Source organism: Mastomys coucha, unplaced genomic scaffold (assembly GCF_008632895.1).
Source record: "Mastomys coucha isolate ucsf_1 unplaced genomic scaffold, UCSF_Mcou_1 pScaffold4, whole genome shotgun sequence".
Taxonomy (NCBI): domain Eukaryota; kingdom Metazoa; phylum Chordata; class Mammalia; order Rodentia; family Muridae; genus Mastomys; species Mastomys coucha.
In genome coordinates this window covers 11,009,299-11,029,452 of record NW_022196910.1, presented here as the reverse complement: position 1 = coordinate 11,029,452, position 20,154 = coordinate 11,009,299, and the positions used below count along the sequence as shown (strand labels likewise).

At 42.9% G+C, this 20,154-nt stretch overlaps 1 protein-coding gene across 1 annotated transcript in view; it reads right to left on the bottom strand.

Annotated features, from left to right (window-relative positions):
• The window catches only part of Bpifc (BPI fold containing family C), a 61,714-nt gene extending 44,733 nt beyond the window's left edge, over positions 1-16,981 (bottom strand). Inside the window, exons 1-2 of the mRNA XM_031350081.1 lie at positions 16,865-16,981; positions 3,652-3,775 (exon numbers count right to left, since the gene is read on the bottom strand). Of these exons, the coding sequence (XP_031205941.1) occupies positions 3,652-3,775; positions 16,865-16,969 (229 nt within the window). The 5' untranslated portion in view covers positions 16,970-16,981. The remainder of the gene's footprint in view (positions 1-3,651; positions 3,776-16,864) is intronic.
• Positions 16,982-20,154: the final 3,173 nt, after the last annotated feature.

The window sequence follows — 20,154 nt, the reverse complement described above, 5'->3', positions numbered from 1 at the left end:
TTATTTAACAAGTTAACATTCATTAACCTTGCCTTTCTCCCTTTAAGTTCATCCCAGTTGGTCTATCCTCCCTGGAGAGGAGGAAGAGATAGTATCCTATAAGATGCTGTGGATACTGTTGTAATATGGGGGCAGAAAAACACAGTACAAAAAAGGTGAAGATAAGAAGCAACGGCAGAATTGAAGAGCTTAGGCTTGAACCCAGCACTGTTAGACACTTGTGACACACACTCAGCTTGTGTGACTTGGCCTCTGTATCACTCACTTTTCTCATCTGTAACGTGGAACGCATCTATTCACACATATGAAAGGGATAGTCACTGATGTTTACTAGGCATTGTGTTCTCAGTGCTTTGTACATGTGAACTCATTTCCTAACACAGCCGAGAGGTGGGCATCACTATCATTATGTCCACTTTGATAAGCAGCCTGGAGATACTACTAACTATTCAATTTATATATGGGAGAAGAGTTTTTTTTGTCTTGTTTTTGTTTTGTTTTGTTTTGTTTTATTGGGCAGAAAAGGTGAGATGTAGAGGGAGGTATTGTTTCCCTAACTGGTTCTTGATTGTGTCACTAAAAAAGGCAGAAGCTGGTTGCTGGGTGAAAGGAAAAAGGTGAGACTTCTAGGTCCCAGGAGGAAGAGAAGGGATGCAGGGAAGGAAGACAATTCGGACCAGGCTTTAGAATGAGAAGGAAGCTGCAGTCATATAGGTCACAAGGCACTTAGAGTGTGTAGCCTCTGCCAGGAGCAGGGGCAGGAGATTGGAGGGAGCTGGCTGATAGAATTAGGGCAGGACATTCTTCCCCCAGCCATTGAGTTATCTGGCTAGTTTCAAAATGATAAAACTGTTTAGTTTTTTCTATCAGAGCTAAGGTGGGCAGGAAGAGAAAGAGGGCAGCTGGGGTGGTTGTTGGCCGCTTGGGCAAAGCTAGCCGGAAGGAACAGGCAAATTGGAAGTAAGGCTGGCCTGGGAAGGAGGTAGTGCCGGCTGGTGGGAGTGTGATTTCGGAGCTAAGCTGAGAGCGCAGCCAGGGTAAAGAAGCAAGCATGGCTTTTAAAATGACATGCAACAGAGCACATTGTGCCCTGTAAAACTGTGGTGGCATACCATTGCTATGGTTCGTAATAATAGTTAATTTGTATGGAGGACCTGTATGTGTCAAGACTGTTCATACTCTATGTGGGTTCTTTCCTTCGGGTCTCAAAATAATTCAGTGGCATAGGCATTGCCCCAACTCCACATGGAACCACCCTAGGCTCAGCATGAATGTCATCAGGCAGGGCTGTGAGGCACGAGGAACAGCGCTATAAGCCTATGTTGTAGGGTGAGATGCACCTGTTTGGAAACATTTCCCCATGTTTGGTTGGAGAGGTCACCAAGTTCTCCAAAACCATACTGACTACTGTTACTGCTTGTAAGTGTTCACAGAACTAGAAAGCGAGACTTTATTGCTGAAGACACTAAATGTGTTGGTCAAGACATACAGAAACCACATTATAACTTGACTGGAAGCTTTCTCCCAGCTGGCTAGTTCTCATAGTGCCAGAAGGTGCCTCACAGACTGCTGGGGTGAATTTCCAGCAGTTTTTCTCAACTGTGAACCCTGTGTGAAACAATACCAATCAGTCAGGCGGGGTGAGCCTTAGTGGTGAGTCTGTTATGGGATAGTCAACCAGTTTCTGATGGACTTAATAGTTGGTCCATAGGGGGAAGTTTATATGTCGTACTGTAAGCCTGATCAAAAGCCCAAGGCTGGGAAGGACATAGGCCCTAGTGGGAAAGTTGTTTTGTTAAATGAACACGCCATGCCTATCAAACGGCCTGCTAAACAGCTGTGTTTATTCACACCGATTAGTGCTGCTGTTAGCCTTAGTCAGAAAAATCTTTTTTGAAGTGGTAAGTAGTGGCTTCAGACTCATAACTAGTTAAGGTACCAAGAATAAGAGATTGTTGAATGCCCAGCCATAAATGGGATGTCTTTACCACCTGCTTCCAATGCTCAGGGAACATTACAAAAGAAGGAGAAGAATCTAAGAGCTAGAGGAGGAACCCGGAAGAGGTGTGGAGCTCTGACTTCTGGACAGGAAGTAGCTTCTATATTCTTGAATTCAAAGTAGCTGTGATTAGCTACACAAGATATGCACTGATTGGGCCTGTAGGCACGCTGCTGTCATGGAAGTGGGAGGGCTCAGACAGCTCCACCCTTCCCTGAGGTTTTATACACAGTTAATGGTTGATGAGGGAGGGAGACACATTCTTATCTGTGGTATTGTCACTGATAAGGTATCCATGCTTCTGAGACCAACTCTGATCCGGACACACACGCACATGCACGCACGCACGCACACCTAAGGGCTAGGTAGGAAAAGGAATGCCTTTAATCCCACCACTAGGGAGGCAGAGGCAGGTGGATTTCTTAGTTCGAGGCCAGCCTGGTCTACAGGGTGAGTTCCAGGACAGCCAGGGCTACACAGAGAAACTCTGTCTGGGAGGCGGGGGGCGGGAAGAAAATGAAAAGGCAGGAAGGGAGGGTAACAAAGGCATGAATACATTCAAAATAAATTACACACATGTATGAAAATGTCACAGTGAAACATGCGATTTTATATTAATTACATACAGTTAACATAGGCTAATAAACACTTTTTTAAAAGGTATATCCAGCGGCTAGAGATCCAGACCAGTTGGTAGAGCGATCGCTTTGCACATATGAGGTCCTGGGCTCCAATCCCAGTACTGAAAAAAGAAACTAAAAGAAATTATACAAAAAAGGAAAAAGAGGAAAATATTTCTTCAACGCTTGCTCATAAGGTGTGGCCCCGATTTTGAGGGCTTTAACTCCATCAGAGGGTTAATTCATTGCTGGATTCATAACTTAATGGGTTATTGGGAAGTGGTGGGAATTTAAGGAAGTAGGTTAGAGGAAGGAAGTCATTGCGGAAATGTCATTAGAGGAAATATATTATCCGTATCTGTGACCTCCCTTTCTGCTTCTCAACTGTCATGAGATAACTAAATTTGCTCTACCTGCACAATCCCTGCCAGGACAGTGTGCCTCATCACAGGCTTAGAATTAACAATAGAATTGCCTATTAAGCAACAGGACCACGGGCTGTAACTTCTGGAATTGTGGGACAAAGCATCTCTCTCTTTCTCTCTTTTAAAAGCTGGTTTATTCAGGTATTTTGTCAGAGATGGAAACCTGACTAAAGCTGGACCTGAGTTTATACTTTGCCTTCGTCCTCTGCTGGTATGAGACTCCTGACATCACAGCCTCTTTCTGTGAAATGACATCAGCTTCTTCACAGGGCTCTTGTTGGGATACTTTCTACTCAAGGCCCATGAGGCATAGCCTGGCATGGTAGATGCTGATAGCATTCTGACTACAGTGTCTTTTTATCTCCATGGTTCCATCCTGCATTTCCACAGGTGAACTCCTTCGGTTCTACCACTTATCATGTAGGGACCAACTGCTCATCACCACTTTTGCAGATGAGCAAACCTACGTTCCCAAGTCTGGGCATTGAGGAGAAGGGTAGAACTATCCATGCAGGTAGGCTTCAGATCTGTTAAATGCTATGCCTTACAAGGTGGAAAGAGCACTCTAAGACTATTACAAGATGCCTGTTTCTGACATCTGACTCACCATAGTCTAGTGCACGCTGGGTGATCCTCGCCTTGATTCCAGGGTAAACAGTCTGAGAGGAGGCGATGTAGAGACTCCACAGGAGGAAGCTTGCCCAGAGGACTGGGACCTGCTTTGTTTGCATCTGCAGTGAGTGAATCAACATTTAGAGTTGCTTTAAATATTTTTACTTCCTCATCTGTCAATTCCACCTACTGTTTCTAGGCTTTCTTATTTTCATTACTAACCCCTCTAATTTTTCCTATTTCCTATCTTTCCTATTTGCTGACCCACCTATGCATCCATTCAGACAGGCATCATATGTAACAAAATACATTGCAGGTGTAGGGATGACCTGCATATGACTCCTCATCTTTCTTTTCCATGGGCTAGGGGGTGAGCTGGATGTGTGTATGATCACACACACACACACACACACACACACACACACACACACACACACACATTTAGAACACAATGCAATAAAATAGCTTCAATAGGGCTATACCCTGAGATGGATCCTGGGTCTCCGAGGTGAGATGCAGAACAAATACATTTTAGAACATGTACGTCAGTCATGTAGCCTTATGGCCATGAAGCAAACTTTCATCTGCTTAAAGCCACTGGTAGCTCCCCTTTATCTACTGGACTTGATGTGAGCACTGAGCACAGTAGTCAAGCTCTCGTTTAAGCCAGGCATGGTGGTGTACACTGTAATCTCAGCTTTTAGGAGGCTGAAGCAGGAAGGTCAGGAGTTTGAGCCCAGCCTTTTTTTTTTTTTTTTTTGGTTTTGATTTTGGTTTTTCAAGACAGGGTTTCTCTGTGTAGCCCTGGCTGCCCTGGAACTCACTCTGTAGACCAGGCTGGCCTCGAACTCAGAAATCCGCCTGCCTCTGCCTCCTAAGTGTTGGGATTAAAGGCGTGCACTATTACTGCCTGGCCAGCCTTGGCTCTTTAGCAAGCTCTTAAATCTGTCTCAAAACAAACCAAAGGAAAAAAAATAAATCAAAAAGATTTCCTTTCATTGTCTCTGCATTTCTGAGCTGCTGTACCTCCTCTTCTAAACAGTGGGCCAACCAGACCCATCTGCTTGCTATTCATTGATTTACTGGTCCTTGAGCCTTCTGCTCAACTCTCCCCATGTGAACAGACACACGTGTGCACATCCTCCGTTCCAGTTCCTGCACTCTGGTCACCCATCTAGAGTCTACTCTGTGAAACCATTCTCCTGGATCAGCTTCAGTTTCCTCTGTGACAATATCCTTTACTGTGCCATTCCATGCATGTGTGGTTCATTACACACCCCTCTCAGACTTGCAAAATGAACGTGTTTTAGTCAGGGTTTTATTGCTGTGATAAAACCCCATGACCTGATCTCTCTTCCCCCAGACCCAACCCACAGGGTCGTCCCTATTGCTGCAGCAGAGCCTCCCCTGCAGCCTCCCCTTCTCCCTGCCCTCACCTCCTGTGGATCCACAGACTATTGCCCCTCCCACCCTCAGTTTCCCTTCTCCTCCCTCATTGCTGTTTCCCAGATCCCAGCTCAGGCACACACTTTGATCAACCACAGGCCATTTGAGATCAAGGTGATACAAATTGGAAAAGAAGATGTCAAAGTGTTATTATTTGCAGATGATATGGCAGTATACTTAAGTTATCCTAAAAATTCAACCAGGGAACTCCTACAGCTGATAAACACTTTCAAGAAAAGTAGCTGGATACAAGATTAATTTTTTTTTTGAAAATTAGCTCTTCTCTATATAAACAGCAAACAGACTGAGATGGAAATTAGAGAAATAACGCCCTTCACAGTAGCCTCAAGTAGTATAAAAGATCTTAAAGAAGATCCCAGAAGATGGAAAGATTTCCTATGCTCATCGGTTAGTAGGATTAACAGAGCACAATGGCTGTTCTACCACAATCTATAGATTTAAAGCTATTCCCATCAAAATTACAAGACAATTCTTTACAGGCCTTGAAAGGACAATTCTCAACTTCATATGGGAAAACAACAACAACAAAAAACCCTTAAGGATTGCTAAAACAATCCTGAGCAATAAAAGAACTGCTAGAGGTCTCACCATACCTGATCAAGTTGAACTACAGAGCAGTACTAATAAAAAAAACACAAGGTATTGGTATAAAAAAGATATATTGATCAACAAAATCGAATTGAATACCCAGGCAAATCCATATACCTATGGACCCTGTTTGTTTGTTTGTAAAGAAACTAGAAGTACACACTGGAGAAAACAACAGCATCTTCAACAAACAGTGCCAGTCAAGCTGGACGTCTGCTGGAGAAGAATGCAAACAGACCCATAATTCTCACCCTGCACAAACTCAAGTCCAAGTGGATCGAAGAGCTCAACATAAAACAAGGTACACTAAACCTGATAGGAAAGAACTGGGGGACAGCTTTGTATGCATTGGCACAGCAGACAACTTCCTGAACAGAACAGCAATAGCAGGCCCTCAGATCAACAATGAATAAGCTTCCGTAAGGTAAAGGACACAGTCAAAAGGACAAACAACAGCCTACAGAGTGGGAAAGGATGTTCACCAACCCCACATCCAACAGTAATATCCAAAGTATATTAAAAAAATACTCAAGAAACTAGACATCACTAAACCAAATAAGCCGATTTAAAAGTAGTGTACTGCTCTAAACCTAGAATTCTCAACAGAGAAATATCTAATGCCTGAGAAACATTTAAAGAAATATTCAACATCCTTAGCCATCAGGGAAATGCAGATTAAAATTGCTTTGAGATTCCATCTTACACCTGTCAGAATGGCTAACACCAATAACACAAGCGACATCCTGGCAAAGATGCGGAGCAAGGGGAAGCGCCTCCTCCTTTACTGGTAGGAGTGCAGACTTGTACAACCACTATGGAAATCAATACAGAGACTTCTCAGAGAGTTTGGAATTGCTCCACCTTAAGACCCAGCTATACCTCTCCTGGGCATATAACTAAAAGATACCCCACTATACTACAGGGACACTTATTCATACATGTTCATAGCAGCTTTATTCATAATAGCCAGAAACTAGAAACAACTTAGACATTCCTCAAAGGAAGAATAGACAAAAAAAAAAATGGTGGTACATTCACACAATGGAGTATTTATTACTCAGCTGTTAAAAAAAGACATCATGGGCTGGAGAGATGGCTCAGTGATTAAGAGCACTGACTGTTCTTCCAGAGTTCCTGAGTTCGATTCCTAGCAACCACATGGTGGCTCACAGCCATCTGTAATGGATGCCCTTTTCTGGTGTGTCTGAAGAAAGACAGCTACAGTGTACTCATACACATAAAAAAATAAATCTTTAAAAAAAATGACATCATGAAATTTGTTCACAAAACAATTCATCTCGAGTGAGGTAATCCAGACTCAGAAAGCCAGACATAGTATGTATTCACTTATCAGTACATATTAGCTGTTAGGTAAATGATAATCAAACTACAATCCACAGACCCAGAGAGATTAGGTAAGAGGAAGACTCTTAAGGGGAAGCATGGATATCCCCATGAAAGAGAAATAGAATAGATTTTATGTGTAGCTGTGGGGATGGAATCAGGAAGTATCAGATTAGGGAAGGGATGGAGGAAGACAGTATGAGGAGAGAAGGCTGGAATCGGGGGACATTTGGGGAGCGGTATGAAAACCAAGTGCTGTGTAAACTTCCTGGAATCTCCACAAAGGTGATTCTAATGAGAACTCCTAGTAATGGAGAATCCAGGGTCTGAACTGGTCATCTTTTGTAGCCAGACAAGGCTTCCAAGTGGTGGGACTGGCTTGCATTTGTTGACTGAGTAGGTCCTGTGGAGATTCTCAAATAACCCAGGCTGATGTTAGGTCACTCTCTGAAAACTGACAGCAGGGTCACATTGCATAGGACAACCTTCACACAGCTCATTGAACATAGCGCTGGAAGGTACTCTGTAGGCACCAGCCCAGCCACAAAACCTTCAACCTACAATCTGTCCTGCCTGCAAGATGTGCTGGGGCAACGGTGGTACAGAATTTGCAGAACTGGCCAACTATCATCTAATTTAATTTGAGACCCACACCATGAAAGGGAGCCCATGACTGACAGTGGTTGGGTAACCAAGAGAGTCTGCATAGCCAAGAAACATAGGATAGAACCAAACACAACTGGCAAAACCAAAACCAAACCAAACCAATGAAATGATTCCTAACAATATTCTGCTATATTCATAGATTGGTGTCTTGTGCAGTCATCATCAGAGAGACTCCCTCCTGCAGAAGATGGGATCGGCAGAGACCCACACAGGCTTTATGCGGAGAGAAAGTCTAAATTAGAGGTCTCCATCTGGTCCCTCCCCTCAGAGCTCAGGGAAGTCCATGGAAGAGGAGGACACCAGTAGAACATAGCCCACAGAATCAACTAAACAGGGCTCCTATGGGCTTACAGAGACTGGAGAGGAAAGCACGGGGCCTGCATGGGTCTGCACCAGGCCCTCTGCTTATATGTTATGGCTGTTAGCTGGGTGTTTTTGTGAGACTCCTAACACTAGGAGCCGGCATGTCTCTGACTCTTTTACCTGGTCTTGGGACTATTTTCCTCCTACTGGGTTACCTTGTCCAGCCTCGATAGGAGGGCTTCTGCCTTGCCTTATTGTATCTTGTTTTATTGTGTTTGGTGGTTGTCTCTCAGAGGCCTGTGCTTTCCTGAGGAGGGAACAGAGGGAGAGTAGGTCCTGGAGAGAGGGAGGTATGCAAAGCTGGGTGGAGTGGAGGGGGGGCAACTGTGGTGGGGATGTAGTGTATGAAAGAAGCATTTATTTTCAATAAAAACAAACAAATAAATCACATTTCACTAAGAAGGACCTCAGCTCACCCAAGTACATTGGAACATTCTCATAGAAATAACGTAATTCACAGGAAGAAGGGAAGTCTTTAAATTTTGCAAGGTATCATTTTTTCAACTATCTTTCATCTGCATAACGAAATGTACATGCTGATGTCTCATGAAAATGAGATTTGGGAATAGAACACTATGGTCTCCCTGTCTTTCTCCCTCTTTTTCATATTGCATTAGAAATTTAAAAGAATATTTTAAAAAATGTCTTCCACCTTGTCTTTAAGGGACAGTTGCCTACCTGAAAGAACACAAACAAACAAACAAACAAACAAACAAACAAACGCCGTGACCAAAAGCAATGCAGGAAGGAAAGGGTTTATTTTAGCTTCCAATTCTGCAGCACAGCTTACTGCTGAAGGACATTAGGGCAGGAACTCAAGCAGGGCAGGGACCTAGAGGGACCATGGAAGAGAGCTACTGCTGGCTTGCTCTTCCTGGCTTGCTCAGTTTGCTTCCTTATATACCCCAGGACCACCTGCCCAGCAGTGACATCACCTACAGTGCCCTGGGCTCTTCTCTATCAATCATTAAGCAAGAAATTGCCTTACAGGTTTGTCTACAGGCCAATCGGTTGGGGACATTTTCTCAGTTGCATTCCTCTCTTTTCAGATGTCTCCAAATTGTGTCAAGATGACAAAACAACAGCAATAAAACAAAAGGAAACAAGGATCCCTAATGAAGCAGCATAGCATTATGTGTGCTGGGGCATTTGACTCATGCTGCTGTCTGCTAGAAGGCAGATAGACCTCTTGCTAGTCTCTGGTTCAAGCCAATGTTGTGTCACATGTAAGTCTTTGATAACCTCTGTTCTAGTCTCCCTGCTTCAGTATTTGTTGCTTTCTGGATAGTCAGTGGGGATGTGAAGGTAGGATCACATCAGCCCCCTCTGGCTGGCTCTGTTACAGCCTTCTAGCACTTCCTCATCTCAGTATAAATTTCACCAGAATCAAGGCTTCCTCGGCCTCTGTTCCATCACTGACCTCTTCCTGGTGCACACTGAGGACTACCGGGCAGTCTAGTTCACTAGGTCTTTCTTGAACACCCTAAACTGCTTGTCTCTATTCTACACTTGTTTCCTCTGCCCCACACAGCCTTCCCTAGATGAACTCATGCCCAGGGCTTTCACTTTCTCTAGGATGTCCAGCACCACCTCAGAGAGCCTTTCCTGTCTACTCTATGCGAAGCAAGACCCTCCACCGGGACTCTGATAATTCCTATGCTTTTTCTCAGAATTAGTTTTTCTTCGAAGCATATATCATCTACCACATTGCCTCCTGAAAAAATTTCTACCTAGAATCCTTTTTGCTCAAGAAAGTTTTATTCTAGTCTGGCTATATAGGCTTATAAAATATAGGTTATATAGGCTTTGTATAGGTATACAAAGCCAATATTTACTGATCATAAATAAAAAAAAATATTTTAAAATCACAGAGGAAGATTAGAGGTTAGAGGTTAGAGGTGAAAGATTGAATTTTTGCCTAGGGTTCAATCATTTGGGACACAACACAGCCTTTAATATATATATATAAATAAATAAAATTATATATATATACATATATAAAATTTTACTGTTTGTTAAGGACAAAAGGAAATTTGCATGCCATTGAGAGGGATGTGTTTATTTTTATATAAAGAATTAAATTCTTGTATATTTGATGCTGTTGGACATAGAACACCTTCAATAATTTTTTTCAGAGTAGATCAATATTTTGATTTAGAAACCACCACTACAGAGACTGTTACTTTGCGTAAGTACAGTACAAAAAGTATATTTAGGGCCATTACAGAATCATTGGAAATACGTGTAATCCAAAATTCATTTAATTTTTTTTTATAAGACTCAAACCAGTAACAAAAATAACAGTTTCAAAAATCAAACATTCTAAAATAATAATAATGATGATGTAAAGAACAAACATTCTAATGCAACAAAATCCAAAGATATATTAATTTGATACATGCTGAGTAATGATTCTAGAAAAGTATTAAAAGCTTGTTTTATGATGGCCTACAAGATGGCTTAGCATGTAAAGGAGCTTACTGCCAAGTCTCATAGCCTGAGTGTGATTTCTGGGACCCACATGGTAGAGGGAGAGAATTAATCTTTACAAATTGTCTTCTGACTTCACATATGTGATGTCCTCATTTCAGAACTCTCTCTCTCTCTCCCTCTCTCTCTCTCTCTCTTTCTCTCTCTCTCTCTCTCTCACACACACACAAATGCAATAAAAAGTCTTTGTTTTCTGTAAATAGACCATTGTGTTTCTATGAGAGGATGAAGTTTTGTATGCACAGTGAGAACACTGTAGTTCATACTGCAAGCTAGTTTTTAGTGTGAGCTGAGTTATTTCAGCAGCCAGTGTTGGTGCTGTATGGTGTGACAGCCTGTGCAGTGAGCATGTCATCTGTTCAGGGCGATGGTTGCAGTGACATCACACAGTGGAACACTGGTCTCCATTGCCAAAAACACTTTAGGTTCATTATGAGTTTTTAAATTAATTTTTGGTGATTGTTTAGATACCTCTTCCTGTTACATTTTTTCTCTAGTTCCATCAGTTATGAGACTTCTTATGGAGCTGTGATTCTTAGATTAGGAAGTTATAACCTAATCATTATTTAAAAACTGATTATTGGGTTTTCCCCCTTTCTGGACATTTTTTGGTGTCACAAGAATGACATCATTGTGTCAGTACTTTGGACAGCACCTGGCGCCCAGTAGGCAATGGGCAAACATTGAATGATGGATTGATTGGATAAATGAATCATTGTCTCCTTGAGGCTATGAAATGAATCATATGTGCCTTTGTCCTGAGACCTTAGTATGAGGTGCTCAAGGCTCTGAATTGTGATTTCCTCTCTACTTCTCTGTCTTTACTCACTAAGGGAGTGTTTTGTTTCTGTAGCTCCGCAGTCTAGTACAATGCCTGGCTCAGAGTAGTCATGCAGAAGTATCTTGATGAGACAAACATACTCACCAAGGAAAAGAAACACATTGTATTCAATGTTATGTCACCCATGTTTGGAATGTATAAGTAAGCGATTGTTTGCTTGTTCAGTTAATGCTGCCCCATGGATTAATGCCAACCTATTTTTCTTGTTGGCTAAATGATGCCAATAGCAACAGTGGTATAGACTTATTTCAATGACAGCCAGGTGATTACTATCCACACAAGCCTTACGACTTATATCAATGGCGGCCAAGTGATTAATATGCACACAAGCCTTACGACTTATTTCAATGGCGGCCAAGTGATTAATATCCGCACAAGCCTTACTTCTTGTTTGGGGTGTTTACAGTTTGGATGAGCTGTCACTGCTGAATTCACAAAGGCAAAGTCACATTAATTTAAAACAAGTCAAGGAAGGTGGTCAAAGTAGAGACATTTCTGAGAGTTCTGTGCTTGGACAGAAGGAGGAGTGCAAACAGATAAGCATTAGAAGAGACTTAGACCTTGGGAGCAGCCCTGGTGAAGAGAAACCAGTCATGGTAAGGGGGCAGGATGGGGCTCGATTAATGCAGCCGAGAAGTTTGATCCATAGAGTTTGTTGCTGTAGAGGTGATATCATGGAGATGGTGATGAGGATGCAGATGAGTAGATTGTCTAGAGAGTTGCTTTTAAAGGACGGAACAGTGTGCTTAGGGTAGGAGGGGCAAGCAAGGAGTTTGCTCCTCTTTCTTGGACCTTTGGATGAAGTGGAAAAAGATGCCCTCTTGTTGGAGCAGAGCAATGCCAGTGGAGAGAGCATGTTAGCAAAGCAGCACAGCAATGTGTGAGTTTCAGGGGAGTGAGGGCTACCTCACTTATCCTTTGAACTACTGTTTTTCTCTAGTGCAAAGACCACCAAACTCACAGTTGGCCTGTGCTCAGATTAGTATTTTACTGCAGGGCCATGAGCATTAGAAAGTGACTCAGTGCGCCTATGAGAGTCCCTCTTTATCTTTAGTCTATCTTTAGGTGTAAGCCCACCCATATCTGCTTGCATCTCTCATCTGGCCCCCCAGGAGCTTCCTCTATGTATGTAATATCCAACCAAAGTGAACCTGCAAGCCCCTAAATAAGTGAACAATGCCCAGATAATAGATACCACTGCTCATAGACAGGTGGCTTTAATCCCTGGACTTGGGAGGCAGAGACGGGAGAATCTCTGAGTTAGAAGCCAGCTTGGTCTACAGAGAAAGCTCCAGGACAGCCAAAGCTACACAGAGAAATCAGGCTCATAAACAAACAAAACAGACAAATAAACAAATGAATAAAACAAAACAAAAAATAAAAACCACTGCTCATGCTTTTCTTTATCTAGGCGGTAGAAACCTTATGTCTCCTGGAAGTCCAGCTTATTATTTTTGTTTGTTTGAATATGTGTATGTGGTATGCATGAATGTGAATATGCAATGTCACATGTGTGCCTGTGTGTGTGTGTGTGTATGTGTGTGTGTGTGTGTGTGTGCACTTGAATGCATAGGGATGAAGTTGATACCAGATGTATTCTTCAATTGCTCTCCACTTTATTTTTTCATGTTCAGCTTGTCTGGACAGAGAATCCTGTCTCTCAAGTGCTGGGATTATAGGTAAGCACTGTGCCTCCCCAGCTTTTTTTTTTTGAGTACTAGTGTGTGTGTGTGTGTGTGTGTGTGTGTGTGTAGGTCACAGAACAAGTTATTGGAGTTGGTTCTTCCACCATGTACATTCTGGGGATTGAAGTCAAGTCCTTAGGTTTGGTGACAAGTACCTTTATCCACTGAACCATCTCACCATCCCCCACCCAGTCTTTCAACAGCTTCTGGGGATCTGAACTCTGGTCCTCACACTTGCAGTGCTTTATGCATTGGAGCCATCTTCACAGCTGCCTGGAGGTGTGTGTCAAGCATTCTTTCTAAAGGCCTTTCTGACTTCCTTGAGCTCATGCCACTTCTTTCTGAACTATAGGTGAGAAAGTCTATTTATGTGTCTGTGTTATTTTCTTGAAAATAACCAGCTTCTTCTACCAGAGTGCAAGCACACAGTTTGGAGGCTCCAAATCTGGGACACAGTGGGTGATTGATCAGTTCGGTAGGATGAATGTATGAGAGAATAAAGGAAGCAATAGCTCTTATCTTACTCTGGATTGTGCTACAGTCCACGGCAGAGACGACTAGCATAGCATTATAAACTAGTAGAGTACAGATACCTATCAGATGTAGGTTGCAGTCTTGCAGCAGGGTCCAGGAGGTTGGGTCTGGGTCATGGGGAGGATAGGGCATTTTGGAGGACTGTTCAGGGCAGTTAAGGATACTGTGGGGCACAGAGTAGTAGCTCTTTACTCAGGGATTTTTTGGTATTTTTATACTGGTATGGACTTGTGAATCTAGTATGATGTTTCAGCCTCGCACAGCTGGTTTTGATTCTGCACAGCAATCTCCAGGAGGAGACCCATGGCCCACTCATGTCATGAGCATGAAAGGGAGACCCAGCTGATGGAGAGGCACTCAGTAGGCCAGAGAGACAGGCTTCTGACCAAGCAAGGAGCTATCTATGGTTGGAGGAAATGTAAGGAAGGATAAACAGGTGTGAAGGTTTCATATCTTGGGAAGCAGAGTACAGGGTAGGCTATAACAGTATCCTGTACTCAGGATGGAGGCAGATCCAGTGGCTTCCTGGTTTTCTAAGCCTTTCTGATCCTGTAATTGTACTGGGGGCAGGTAGTCAAGAGATCCTGCAGAACTGGACAGATCGATTGTTGGGTAAAAAATTGTTGGCTGTGCAAATATGAGGACCTGAGCTTGGATCCTCAGCACCCACATAAAAGCCAAGTGTGGCTGTGTACATTTGTAACCCTAGTGCTTAGGGGGAGATAGATGTTGGGCATATAGTAGAGACAGGAGGATCCAGGTCTAGCTGAGATGTGAGCTCCTGCCAAAACAATTAGATCCCATGACCCAGAGATAGGAAATACCCAACCTGTTGCCTCTACAAGGTATGCACACAAAGATGAAAACACACTCACATATGCACATCATAAAACACACCACACACACACACACACACAAGCACACACACACACACACATACTCAAGGGATTCTGGAGTGGAGACTGGACACAGAGGGATGGGGCAGTGGGAGTGAGAAGAACACCCCAGGCCCTCAGATTAGTGCCTTTATACCAATTGCTACAGAATATTTCCACATTTTACCAAATGGAGAGGCCATACTGCTGGTGACCACATTAGTACGACTGGAGACAAAGATTGGAAGTGGAAGTGTCCCTCTGAAATGGTCACCAGAGGGATTTTTGTCAAAGAGCAAATTATTTTTCATAGCAGAGAGAAGCAATGAGAAAAGCCTGAAGCAATGTGACTGTTTGAAACCGAGGGAACAGGGCCTTAGTAAGATTCTAACTACATAAGAGAAGTTCTAGAAAAGGTTGTGACAAAAGAATAATTAAACTATGCACACACACACATATACATACAAACATGTATATGCACATATGCAGATATTCCCATAACTGCAGTGGAAAAGCACAACCAGTCTCACATGGTCTCTGCAGGGTCACATCAGTGTAAAGCACTACGTTGTTTCAGTGTCTAATAGTGACAGGTATGTGTGTGTGTGTGTGTGTGTGTGTGTGTGTGTGTGTGTTCTTAAGCCAACAATGCACTTCACAAGGTGGATATTGTTGTTTCACCTCCAGTTTAGGCACCTGGAAATGGAGATTTATAAAAGTGTTGCTGACTCATTCAGTTCCACAGGCCCCCGACAACCAAGTCTTCCTCCTCTAATTCTAGTATTACTGTTTTTTTCCCATCAAATGAGTTGGTAAATGCTAGGTCTTCATTTTCATCTAGAGATTTTTTTTTTTAAGGTAAGAATTCCTGGGGGACATCTTCAATGTGGAGATATCCAACCAGCACTAGGAAGTTTTCAAGCATTGCTGAGCACCCCTCTATTATATTTTATTGGGCACAAATGGAGTTTAAAGTTCCTCTCCAGAGGTAAAAACCAAAAACCAAAAATCCCAAAACAAAACAAAACAAAAAAACTCCAAACAACCCCCCTCCCTGTTTTCTTGGCTAAGGGAAGTGTCTGAATTGGCATACTTTGATGGTGATCCAGGAACTCAAATCCTGTGTAGAAAAACATATTTTTTTCCTCCAGACGTCTTATGAGGGAATTAAATTACTGAAGTAGAAAGGGCAGGATTGTCCATAACTTTCAGTTGAATTGTTTGCCCAGAATGATGATTTATGGGCAGAGGAGAGCCACCCTGACAGGCAAGCTGATGACTTGAGAAAGGTTAAGTAATTTGTCTGACAAGTAAGGGCAGGGTGAGCTGCCCGCTCAAGGAAAGGATCCAGGACGACTCACAAGCCCTCCCAGCCAGTTCCCTATTTTGTTGCCTCTCAGGAATAGTTTCTTTCTAAGAGTCAAAGCCTCCACAGCAACATTTCCTTGCCAACGCACAGAGAGAAAAAACGCCCTCAATTACATGGTCTGGCTGTCCCAAACACCAGGAACAATACAACACCAGTACTGTTTAAAACATTCTGGAGACTTACAGTTCAGCTTCCCGCTGCTATTAATGATAAGATAGATCTGGAAACCCCGATTAGGGGAGCAAGGAGTAAACAAAACGCAACATTCTAAACAATGGCACCATTGAAAACTTGAGTTCAACAGGTTGGAAGATGTCTCCACTAGGGTATTCCAATATATTGGTTAAGAAAAAAAAAAAACTATATGTAAACGTGTAAGAGAAATATGGGCAGAATTGGCAAATCCTTCAAGGGATTCTATCCTTACATTTATGGTATGGCAAGATCCAAGACCAGAGGGCCCCGATATTTCTTACAAAGTTGTTCCTTTCCAGAGTTGAAGTTTAGCACTGACAAGTTCAGCTGTTCAGACAAGTGGGAGGGCAGGTTTGTGGTGACAGGATCTAGGTCACTGGTGTGGTTTGAGACACAGCTCCAAAGCGTAGGGATCACAATGGCTCCTTAGTCCTGACTACAATGACTGAGGCACAAGAGGACAGATTCTTCTCTCAAATGGAGGCTCAAACAAGCCATCAAAAGCCCAAATTCCATGTCACCATGAGCCAACTCAGGGTGGATGTATATATAGTCCAGACTGACTCTTCTCTCTTCTTCTGGCCTCCCAGTATTCACTAAACCTCTTTCCTAGGAGGGTTCCAGTGAACAAGGATAACAAAAGAACCCAGCACGGAAAACCCCATGGGTAGTAAGAATTCAGAATGTGTGACAGCTGACTACTGAGTGTCAAATCTGGGATGTCTGCATCAAAGGTCCCGATCCCATGGTCCTGGGCCAGTAGAGACCTGAAGTTTGTTTGGGATTCTTACCTCAAGTTCAGGATGAGTCCAAAGCTGGAGAGTGTCTTCAGTTCCCTTCACCTTTGAAGCAGGAGTGTTCTCTACTGAGCTCCTTAAGCGCAGAAGCTGAAACATCAAGATAATTAAGTCTGAGTCATCTCAGCCATGAACTTTTTTTTTCAGATGACTCTTTCAAAATGTGATATAGAATTGCCTCACTACCATTACCCAACAGCGTGAATGAACACTCCAGTCTCTCCTGAGATGAACACACAGGCTACCTGTGCAATCATTGCCTTCTTATAACACGTGTGTGTTCACATGCCAAATACACACGCAATGTACTTATGAAAGTATTTGGCTATTTTGCCAAAGTGACTAAGAAAAGACTTCAGATCTATCTTTCTTTCTTTTTTTTTTTCCAAGACAAGGTTTCTATGTTTTAGCTCTGAGTGTCCTAGAACTAGCTCTATAGACCAGGCTTGCCTCAAACTCAGAGATCTGCCTGCCTCTGCCTCCTGAGGGCTGGGATTAAAGTCATGTGCCACCACTTGGCCTGATCTACTTTTTAAAAAGGTGATAATTCCTTTTTTATTTTTATTTTTTTCAGTTTTTCGAGACAGGGTTTCTCTGTGTAGCCCTGGCTGTCGTGGAACTCATTCTGTAGACCAGGCTGGCCTCGAACTCAGAAATCTGCCTGCCTCTGCCTCCCAAGTGCTGGGATTAAAGGCATGTGCTACCACTGCCCGGCTGATAATTCCTTTTTAAAATTAGTTTATTTTTATTTTTTATATACACTGATGTTTTGCCTGAATGTATATCTGTATGAAGGTGTCAGATCCCTTGGAATAGGAACTACAGTCAGGTGTGGGCTGCCATGTAGGTGCTGGGAAATGAACCTGGCATTCCCTGGAAGAGCAACCAGCATCCTTAACCACTGAGCCATCTCTCCAGGCCCCAAAGGTCTCAATTCTTATTGAATTGACTCAGGATGCAGCTAAATAGTAGAGTAATTATCTAGCATGCCCTGGGTTCCATCTCCAGCATCAATGGGAAAGATGGAAATACTAAGTTGAAAGATGCGGAGAAGAAGAAGAGGAGAAATGGAAGAGAAGGAGGGGCAGCAACCGCAGCAACCGCAGCAGCAGCAGCTCTGGGACAATAAGCCCCACTAGGGTCCCTGCCGTGGAAGACTCCACCACTGCATAGGATAATTTTAGGACTTGAGGTGGATCAAGAGATTCAGTGTAAAAGCATGTGGCTGATAACCAGGCTGGTATTGTTAGCATCTTTGTCATTCAAGGCAGGACTACAGATGGCATCTCTACATGGCTGCTCCTCTTCAGAATGCTATGACTTCAGAATGCTCCCAGCATTTTTTTGACACCAGTTGTATGTGTTTATCAGGTCCTCTATACCCGTGGTTTACATGATTTAGCCAATGTATTTATGTTTTTTCTTTCTCGCAACAGATCTCTCTGGGTAGCTTAGACTGGCCTCAAATTCACAATCCTTTCCCAAGCATGAGCACTACAGGTACGTGCCACCACACTTAGCTAGTTAGTGCATTTTGAATGACCAGGGATTGGATTGCATGATCTGTCATATTTTAGCTATATTAAAAGTTGTCTTGGGTAAGGTAGAATTACTGTCTCAGTTTTTCCAGGCTGTGTGATTTTTCAGTACTAAAGTGAGGATAGCTTGGGCCAAATCAGGATATTTATTTTCTCTAGTGAGGGCAGCAGACACGCTCACTTTGCATATCCCTACTACTGATGGGGCTACAATTTTGTCATAAAAAATACCTTGAGTGGATCTAGGGGAGAGGGAAGATTAGGGTTATTGACTGGGAGGAGAAAAGGGAGAAGAAACAGTGGACAGGATGTAATAATGAGAAAATGATGATGATGGTGGTGATGATGGTGATGATGGTGATGATGGTGATGATGATGGTGAAGATGATGATGATGATGATAAATACTTTGAGTTCTAGTCATCTCTTTAACTTGATTTTTTTTTTTTTTAAATCATGAGCAAAATGAGGTTCTACATGAACAGGCTCTGTACATCAACAGGAAACAATGATAACACAATAATATGCCATTAAAGCCATACAATTTTAGTGGCTTTGTCAATGGCAACATGGGCCTGGATACAGTCATCATAGATAAGTCTACTTATTCAGTCAACAAACATTTATCAGGGCTTACTGTGGGTGAAGGTCTTGTTAGCAGAAAAGACAAGAGGAACAGTGGCCACCACAGAGCACATCTTCCAGCAGACAGAAACAAAGTGAGTATGTGACAACCAGAGCAAAATTGCACAGACTGGAACATGGACTGTTCCATGCTTTGGATGCTGAATGTTCCCTCCCAGGCCCAGGGATTAAAGGCTGATTTGTTAGTGTGGCATTATGAGGAAATGGTGGAATCTTTGAGTGTGGATCTCATAGGAGAGTCTTAGGTTGTTGGAGGCATGCTGTTGGAGCGGACTGTGGGACCTTTAACTCCCTTCTTTATGCTCTCATGCCCTCTTGACCCCAGGCAAGCAATTTTCTTCCGCCACAAACTCCTGCCTTGTCACAGGCTCAAGTCAACGGTGCCAAACTGTTATAGTCTGGAACCTTGAAAAGGGTGAGTCAAACAAACCTCTATTATTTATAACTTAATTGTCTCAGGTAATTTCTTATAGTGAGAGAAAGCTGAGCAGCATATATCATATGAAGGAAATAAGGAAATGTAGCTGGTGAGGTAACCTTTTAATTGGTAGAGTGATGCAGTTGCAGGAAGCCAGCTCACTTTGTCCAGGCTGGCCTCTCTGAGGAGGTAGTGTGTGGACTGAGCTCTGGCTAGCAGAAGCCACTGAAAGGAAATAGTAGAGGGGTACTGAGAAAAGTGAGCAAGTGGAGTGGGTGAGGATGGACACAGGGATAGGGGTTGTCATGGTGATGAGGAGTGTGTGTGTGTGTGTGTGTGTGTGTGTGTGTGTGTGTGTGTGTCTGTACCTTGAGTTCAGGGAAGAGATCTCTGGAAGCATGGATTTTGAGTCATCACCCAGAAGTGAAAGACATCATCTGAACATGGGGTCCTATGATGCATGATGGGAGATAATGCCAGGTGTCACACAGACAAGCACATCAAATTATACTGTGGCCCTTTTTGGTGAATTAGAAAAAAAAATGCAGAAGCTGGAAGATGAATGATGTCATATATCATATCGAAAAATTCTTAAAATAGCTCTAAACATTTATGCTTTCTTTAGCATCTTCTTAGGATGGCACCAATAGTTTCTTTCTTGTTCCAACTCTCCCCCTGGAAAAA